Consider the following 8,950-nt stretch of genomic DNA (forward strand, 5'->3'; position numbering starts at 1 on the left):
TATAAGAGTATAATGATTCTAACATAACACTAAGCCAAACACCAAAAAAACAACAACTACATTATATGTATATACAACCACACACACATACATATATACTGTATATACTGTATATACATACACATTTATAAATTCAATATATATATTATTTCATTTCCATTTAGTTTGTTGAAGTATTAAAATAACTAAAATTAAATGAAACTAAAACGTAATAAAAGACCTATACAGACATAATAAATGTAGACAATTTAACTAAACTTAAAATAAATAAATACAAATAATACAAATCAAACGACAGTAGTTTATCAGTAATCATAAAAAATAACACTGAGCCAAACACACATGCTAAAAAACAACAACTTACTTACACATAGTAAGAAATGGTTATAAAAACTGAAACAGAAGTGAAACAAGTAAATAAAAAGCGATACTTATTGATATAATACATACTCATAGTATATATTATATATAGTATGTATACTATACATACTCATAGTATGTTGGAATGAGTATGCCAGAGATTCCCGGATGGTCTACTACTTCTTGTTAGAATTCGAAGTGCAGATTCACAATACATTGCGCGTTGGATGAAGATTCGATTAGAACTACATACACGCATAAAAAGTGTTAAAAAACTACAAACATGGGGGATGTGCAACAGCCAGGTAGAGAAAGGGGTTTGAGTGATAAATAATCAATGTCTACTGAAAAAATATTTATTTAATATTATCCGCGTTATATTTCATCTGCAGCGACACTGTGCACTTTATAAAGATATGTTTGGTCATTAACTTTTAAATGCATCATTATACAAAAACACGAGCAGAGTTCTCGGCATGATAGACCCAGGACTGGCAGATCAACGTTCCTCTTTATTTCTCTCCAATGGAACTTTTTCATATTTCCTGGTTTCTCAGTAGCAGAAGTCATCATTTTTACCGTCAATTTACCGTCACTCCCACAGGTAGAGAAAGGGGTTTGAGTGATAAATAATCAATGTCTACTGAAAAAATATTTATTTAATATTATCCGCGTTATATTTCATCTGCAGCGACACTGTGAACTTTATAAAGATATGTTTGGTCATTAACTTTTAAATGCATCATTATACAAAAACACGAGCAGAGTTCTCGGCATGATAGACCCAGGACTGGCAGATCAACGTTCCTCTTCATTTCTCTCCAATGGAACTTTTTCATATTTCCTGGTTTCTCAGTAGCAGAAGTCATCATTTTTACCGTCAATTTACCGTCACTCCCAGTCTCCCACAGACAGAAACACCCTCGCTTTAGCGTTAGTTATACATGCACATACATAAAAAAATAAAATAAAAAAAAAACACAGATTTGGAGGATTTACGAAGCTGATGACCGCTGAAACGTGTCATCACAGTCTTGTGAAAAGGGTCCATAGGAAATCAAAATAACAAAATGTGAATGATGTTAACTGTGCACTCTAAACAATGCTGGGTTAAATACAACCCAGTGCTGGGTAAAATAGGGACAAACCCAGCAATTGGGTTGTTTTGACCCAGCGGTTGGGTTACTACCCAGAAGGTTGGGTTAAACATTGAACCCATCCGCTGGGTCAAAACAACCCATTTGTATTTAACCCAGCATTTTGAGTCAGTGTGACAAGATGATTGACAGGGCAGTTTAAACGGTGACAGAATGCATGTAACTAAGCAACTGAGTGGTCCATTAAAGATGCAGTTATGACAAGGTAACTCAAGTATACTCAAAAGTATGTACTTTTTCTTCACAAAAAGATACTTTTACAGTTATCAAATTGGGACGCAGCATCAGTGTCCTGACACGTGCGTGCTTGACTGCACATGCGCATTGGCTTTACCAACCTGTAATATATGCATTTTAAACACTAGTAGGCTGTAGCAATAACCATTACGGGGAAATTTGGTACATTTTGTTGCTGATGCTGAACGTTTTATTTAAAAGTGAGTTTACCATGTCTGAAGGAGTTTTTCTTCCATGCTGTCGGGGATGTAGTTTATACTTTTTATTTAAAAGGCCTTTTATTATAACTGTAAAACTGTCCACCTTCAGAGCTTGTGTCCCGCGTGTCTTTCTACTGTTAAATCTTTATGGATTTTTGTGAGGTGAATATATGAATAACTTTTATATTATTAGTAATAATTTCAGATGAACACTTACTGGACTCAAGCAACTAAGGTTTCATTGATTATCTTTCCATCATATTTATTTTTTTTTTTTTAGAAAAATCATGTTCAAATGTAAGTATCAAATATGATCATCAGGCTTTTGAGGAATCTCTCAATCATGTTTGTATTGCATTGCATTGCATTATGAAATTACAGAGTATTTTCAATACAAGCATTTACAAAACAAGCCATCAGAATTTCATCTTATTTTTGTTTATATAAATATCAGCATCGGCAAGAAATTGCTTATTTTTTTTGCTCAGTTTTGGGCCTCTGAATAAAATTGAAGTGTTTTTTTTTCACCTCGTGTTTGAGCTCCATATTCTCACTATATCATATTAAATGAGCCATAAAAGCCTGATGTAATATCAAATATGATACTGAGCAAAAATCACACATGCAAACTTTTTGTTTGAGATTTTTATTTTTTTCGATTTTTAACAGCTATTTTGTCTAAAGGTTTCGTTCTGAAATAAATAAATAAATAATAAAGCCGACACAATCACAAATGATTAATATACTAATTCATCAGTGCAGTAAACACACAGTAAGACTAATCATATTTTACATGTATATTTTTTACAGTTATTTGAACATTCTCCTCCATTGGGCTGCTCCTCAAAAAACAGATCTAGTCAGATTTGCAAATAAATCATGCTTGTTTTGTGAAAAATCACAGAGAAGACATTTACAGTGCATGAGTTATATGGCCTATTCTTTTTATCTATTTTTATGACCGCTTTATAATGCCTTTGAAAGACTGAAGTCCATGTTTTTTATAACGCATGCAAATAAACAGAACATTTTTCAGACAGTCTCGTGTTGGGTTCTGCAGAAGAAAGAAAGTCATGCACATTTGGAAAGACGTGAGGGGCGAATATAAGATTAATCATTTTTCTGTGAAATTCACTTTTCAAATTAAATTTGAACAGCTCAGGGAATGATACAGTTGTAAGAATCCACCCGCCAGCCCAAAAAGCAGAATCCAGCGGCCTGCTCGAAGGTATTCTGTCTTTTACTTGCGCTTCTGAATTGATCAGGATTTAGTTTAAATTTTAATCTAGCTCCGTGTTCAATCTGACTCCAATTTCAAGTGATCATTAAATTTAGGAGATATTTCGAATTAAAAACTGATCACAGATATCGATTTTATATTCATTTAGATCAGGGCTGCCCAATCCTGTTCCTGGAGAGCTACCTTCCTGCAGAGTTCAGCTCAAACACAACTGAACCAACTAATTAGGATCTGAAGGAGCGCTTGATAATTACAGACAGGTGTGTTTGATCAGGGCTGGAACTGAACTTTGCAGGAAGGTAGATCTCCAGGACCGGGGTTGGGCACCCCTGATTTAGATATTTGAGTATTCTGGAAATCCCATTCTTTCAATTCTTCGTTCATTAGGGACCAGGTATCGCACAGGAATGGCACTCGGCCGATAGTGAACCCACAGACACAAACTCGTCAGTTCTGACCTTACTCAGAGGATGCAGAGTGGTTATAATAACTTTAAGTGAGCTGCACCCTGCATGCTCATAACAAAAACTGTATTTTCTCCTATAACCACGAGAACTACACCATGTTAAGCCAGTGACAGTCAGAAATCAGAAGCCCCTAATAGTGTTCCCCTTGGTTCATCCGTATGATCTGTCCCGAACGAAGATTTGCGGAAATACCACTACACATTAATCTACTTGAAAAATGATTTCAGAAGAGATCAGAATAAATCAAATATAACAATTTATTATTTGTCAGGTAAAATTGTATCATGCCAATTGCATAATGAAACAACTAGAAGCCAATTTAGAAAGGATACTGCAATTGTGAAACATATTGTATCCGCGTGGCAACCCTGCTCCGGTACATGGTTTACTGTAGCTATATGGAAAATAGCCATGTGTTCCACGCAGGAGACAAACAAATTTAACATAGTCACACATGTAACAGTTATCCTAATTTAACACAAGACACACGGTCTAAAATGCATATAGCATCAACAACCTTTTACCTAAGTATTTCAAAGAACACTTACAGCAAAGTAATCATGTGTTTTTAAAGAATAAACTTAACTAGCCTATGTGCACATGTAGTAGCACAAACAACTGTGCTCTATGGGCACAATTACATTTTTGAATCATACCTGACAGCAGAGAGACACACAGCAGCGAGGGTTCTGGTGCAGAGCTCCAGAAACTCTCACACACAGCATGGGGCATTTTTCTCATTTGCAACTTTCCCTTAAATACTACCAGAGCAAAAACAAAGACATCTTCAAACCAGTTGTAAAAACATAAAACACATTTTGGTTTTTCAGGTTTCCATGCTCCAGGGTTGCACCTGGCTGGGGACAGATAAACATTCCCACAGGCCCTAAAGAGGGACACACACCCTCCTCAGCAGAACACAATTCTACAAAAGTTTTTCATATTTCTCATAACACAAGTGACTACTGTGAAATTGAGACCATTTTACCAATCACACAGAGACCTTTAGAACAATACCAAACATGAAAGGGTTATGATTATGTATTCTGAAGATACAGTAAATGCATGATATAAGTATAGTAACTTGAGTTCTTGACATGCTTAAGTCAACTTTTTGTGACCTGGGCCATCTGCCCAGGAAGGAAGGAGAGGGGCTTAAGGGTGGGTGAAAGGACTGTTGTTTCTTCTAGATCTTCCCGTCAGATTAGAAAGTTTATTGTTTTGTTGCATGGCAGTTGTTTTTGAGAGTTCCCGACGGTTTGGATTCATGAGGAAATAATTTCATAAGGAAATAATTTCACTCCTTTCACTGTAATGATTTATGAGATGACAAAAAGGCACACCTAAAATATCCATTATGACAGTTTTTATTCTTCTTTTAAAAACAATACAAAACTATATGAGCATATACAACGACAATTCAGTGACACAACGACAATAAATATAATTTTATAAAATATAATGACGTTCAGGCAAGTTCACCTTTAATAAACAGGTGGTAGTGAGAGCATTTTCACATTCAATATTTCACATATCACTCAGAGATGACAAAATCAGAAGTTCTATATTACAGTAATAGTTGAACCAGTTTCTTTGAACAGTGATATTCATTCATTGGCAATACAAAACTATATGAGCATATACAACGACAATTCAGTGACACAACGACAATAAATATAATTTTATAAAATATAATGACGTTCAGGCAAGTTCACCTTTAATAAACAGGTGGTAGTGAGAGCACATTTTCACATTCAATATTTCACATATCACTCAGAGATGACAAAATCAGAAGTTCTATATTACAGTAATAGTTGAACCAGTTTCTTTGAACAGTGATATTCATTCATTGTTGGCTTGTGACGTTCCTCTTGTTGATTCTGCAAACATGAAGAGACACATGTTAGTGTCTGAAGGATGAAAGGTGCACCAAAGTGCTGCAGTGTACAAATTTAAAAATATTCATTATTATAAATTTTTATTACACAGTTCATCATGCAAATGAATCATTTTAAGACAAATAATGAGAGCCATCATAAACAAGAACTTACTCTTCTTTGAGAGAAATCACCCAGTCTTTAGTAGGATCAAGACACATCGGTCCTTTCTTCATTGTGGCACTGTAAGAAACAAATGACGTAATTCTTTAAAATTGATAGAATGACTCTTAATTATTGCATAAAATGATACACATGAGTCACACTCTGATTGCATCATTCTAACTGAACTGTTCACCCAAATATAGAAATAATTGACTCGCAATGAAGTGCTGCTAAATTTGTATGACTTTCTTTCTTCTGAGGAACATAAAATAAGTTACTTAGCAGAATGTCCAAGTTACTCTTTCCGATACAATAAAACTCAATGGCGACCACGACTGCCAAGCAAAAAGCAAGACTTTTATGATAAAAAAAAAAAAACTTTTTAAAGAAGAACAGCTCAGGCATTCACTGGTGAAGATACAAGTCATACAGGCTGAAGGTGAGTAAATATGATCAAATTTCATTCATTTAGAATATGAACCATCCATCCACCAACCAGTCAAATGTTTGTACACTCTCTTGATCTTAAAGAGCTTTTAATCTAGAAGATTCACTGTGAATTCCTGAAATTATGTTTAAATGTATTCCAGAATGCATCTTGGGACAAGTTTTCTCAACTTTGTTGTTTGTTTTTGTAATTTTTAATAGTTTTTTTTTGTTTTAGTGAACTGTAATAGCTCTAGGCTTTTTGAAGAAGCCGTAAAAAAAGAACGTTTTGACTCCTACTGCATATTATGTGTCTGTATTTGAAGTGTTTCACACTCACATGATCTCTTCATTTTTGCAATGTGGTCCAGCAGGAATAACCCTCAATGAGAGTATTTTTACAGCAGGAATTGCTGACTCTGAATGCATTTGAGGGCAGCTGCAGCGTAGCTGTAGGCGTTTAGGTCTACCTGCAGTGACAGAGAGAGAGCTCCTGTAAGATTAGCATGAAATATTCATCAAAAAGGTCAGAAAGCATGATGAGTGAACGTTAGTCTGCTTACCCTCTGTTGTGGACAGCAGTGCAGCTGTGCAGATAAGAAGCACGAGAGCCGATACTGTGAGTTTCATCTTTCTGAGTCAGTATTGTGCAGAGCAACACCAGTGAAGGAATCAAAAGGCTGTAGTGTAGTGGTGTAGTCAGTCGGTTGTGAGCCTAACAGCGGCCTGCAGACTCCCTTTTAAAGACAGTCACTCCCACACAACATGTGAGATTTTATTGCGCAATTATGATTTCTCAGTATTCTTCTCTTCCAAGGAACTCTCTTTTTTAATGGCTATTATTAAATTTAAATTTCCCTCAATAATAAAATAATTTAGAAACAATATAAGAAGTGCTGCCAAAAGACAATTGAGATCAAGAAAACATAACAATAAAGGATTTTTAAGAGCAACTAAATGTCTAAATTGTTGGATTTCACTGAATTATCAATAATTTACATGTAAAAATAAAAAATTTCTTAACCTAATAAGGCCTACTGTATTATATATATATATATATATATATATATATATATATATATATATATATATATATATATGTATATGTATATATATATATATATATATATGCAATTCTCTAAGAACTCTAAATTATCATCACAAACAAACATGTTACACACAAACTACATTGCTTCTGTCATCTGAATAATAGTTTATTTTTTAGCAGGCAAAGGGCCTTTTAGTGTAATTGTAAAACTGCCTTGTGTTTCACATATCTTTTTACTGTGAATCTTTACTGATTTTTTATAAAGTAAACATATGAATAACTTTGATATTGTTAGTAATATTTCAAGATGAACACTTAATGGACTGAAGCAACTTAGGTTTACTTGATTATCCATATATAAAAAAACATTTAAGTACAAAAACTGAAATAGTATTTTCTTGTAAAACATAGTCCAATAATCCATAGTCCAATTGTTTTATTTACGACTTCAAAAGATATATATTTTTTAACAGCGCACAGAGCTTTGATAATAAAACTAAGCATTTAAATATCATCTTACTAAGACATTTTTTGGGAGGTATAGAGTGGTATTTATATTATTTGAATAAGTAGTCTGTTATATTGTTATACAAATTTAATTGATTTACATTATAGTATTTTTTGTCCATATAAATATCAGCATCTGCACCCAACTGCATAGTTTTGCTCAGTTTGGGCCTCTGAATACAACTCTGTTTTTCCCCCTCTTTGATTGTGTGCTCCGTATTCTCACTAAATGAGCCATAAAAACCTGATGCATCAAATATGAAAATATTAAAAAAAGCAAACTTGAAAAAAAAAAAAAAAAGTCTAAAGGTTCAATAAACTGTTCCATTTCAGAAAATTAGATTTTTCTATTATTTCATGTCAGTATTTACAGGGCTTATAGAAATATAAGTTACTGTAGCTCAAACAGTAGAACATGGGGCACTTTGAATAAAAGTCTGGCAAATACATAAAATTCTAACTGTAAAACATCAAATATAAATCATTCTGAATGATGCCATTTCATTCTATTCTGAAATGATGAAGAAAGGCACCAGCGCTGAGCATGCTGGAAATCCAAACACACATGCTTTCAACTTAACCTATAGAAAGAAATGTGTTTAGTACATTCAAATGACATTTTCAGGCAATTACACTGGTCAAAACTTAAATTACGCATACGTTTTTATTCCATGTGTCATCTTGCAGTTCCTTTTAACAGAACTATTGCAGCAACACAGCAGCAGTGAAATCTCTGATGACTCATTGAAATGATAAATGTAGCACAAAAAAGAGAAAATGTCAAAGGCAAACATCCTCACTGCTGTGCAGTTTAGTAGATGTTAGAATAAGAAAGCATGATATCTGTTACCAAAGACAACAGATGGCATTCTCAAGCTCCTCTGAATTTTGGTGCTGATTGGCTGTGAAACCAGGATTTGGGGGGAGCAGGATCCTGGTTCAGTTTAAAACAAAGTGTTTGTGCTGCCAAGATCAGCTCAGTTTTCTATGGAAAGCTCTTTCAAACACTAGTGGACTCCAATGAACCACAGTGAAATCTCCAAATAGAGAAGCTATTAGAAAAAAACATTATCTCCAAATGAAAAAACTCAGCATGGTAGCGAGTCTTCCCAGAAGTGGCGATGTTATGGACAGCCCCGCTAAATTCCGGTTCTTTAATGGTGTTAAACTTCAGCACTCTGATCAGGGAGTAGGAGTCATCAGATATCTTACCACCATGGATTTATGTGCAGTCCATATACACATATTTATTATGCACTGGAGGTA

The 8,950-nt window shown here is 34.3% G+C and overlaps 1 protein-coding gene across 2 annotated transcripts; it reads right to left on the minus strand.

Moving 5' to 3' along the window:
* Nucleotides 1–5,204: 5,204 nt before the first annotated feature.
* Nucleotides 5,205–6,826, minus strand: LOC107553784 (interleukin-8-like). 2 transcript variants are annotated; one of them, XM_016236090.1, is made up of 5 exons: nt 6,693–6,826; nt 6,470–6,599; nt 5,713–5,781; nt 5,482–5,541; nt 5,205–5,255 (listed from the first exon to the last, which is right to left on the minus strand). In XM_016236090.1, the coding sequence occupies exons 1-4, from the start codon at nt 6,757–6,759 to the stop codon at nt 5,508–5,510; spliced, it is 300 nt and encodes a 99-aa protein (XP_016091576.1). In that variant the 5' UTR covers nt 6,760–6,826; the 3' UTR covers nt 5,205–5,255; nt 5,482–5,507. The 2 variants fall into 2 exon arrangements, with proteins under 2 accessions (XP_016091576.1, XP_016091575.1); XM_016236089.1 differs by lacking the exon at nt 5,205–5,255 and having other exon boundaries at nt 5,325–5,541.
* Nucleotides 6,827–8,950: the final 2,124 nt, after the last annotated feature.

This window comes from Sinocyclocheilus grahami, unplaced genomic scaffold (assembly GCF_001515645.1).
Source record: "Sinocyclocheilus grahami isolate Dianchi unplaced genomic scaffold, SAMN03320097.WGS_v1.1 scaffold481.1, whole genome shotgun sequence".
Lineage (NCBI taxonomy): Eukaryota > Metazoa > Chordata > Actinopteri > Cypriniformes > Cyprinidae > Sinocyclocheilus > Sinocyclocheilus grahami.

Bases quoted from the DNA above. Each gene is read 5' to 3' on its own strand.
- LOC107553784 (XM_016236090.1), bottom strand. From the start codon at position 6,759: ATGAAACTCACAGTATCGGCTCTCGTGCTTCTTATCTGCACAGCTGCA. The intron at 5,782-6,469 runs GTGAGTGTGAAA...TGTTTCTTACAG, and splicing joins TGCAAAAATGAAGAGATCAT to TGCCACAATGAAGAAAGGAC. The intron at 5,542-5,712 runs GTAAGTTCTTGT...TCATGTTTGCAG, and splicing joins GTGATTTCTCTCAAAGAAGA to AATCAACAAGAGGAACGTCA.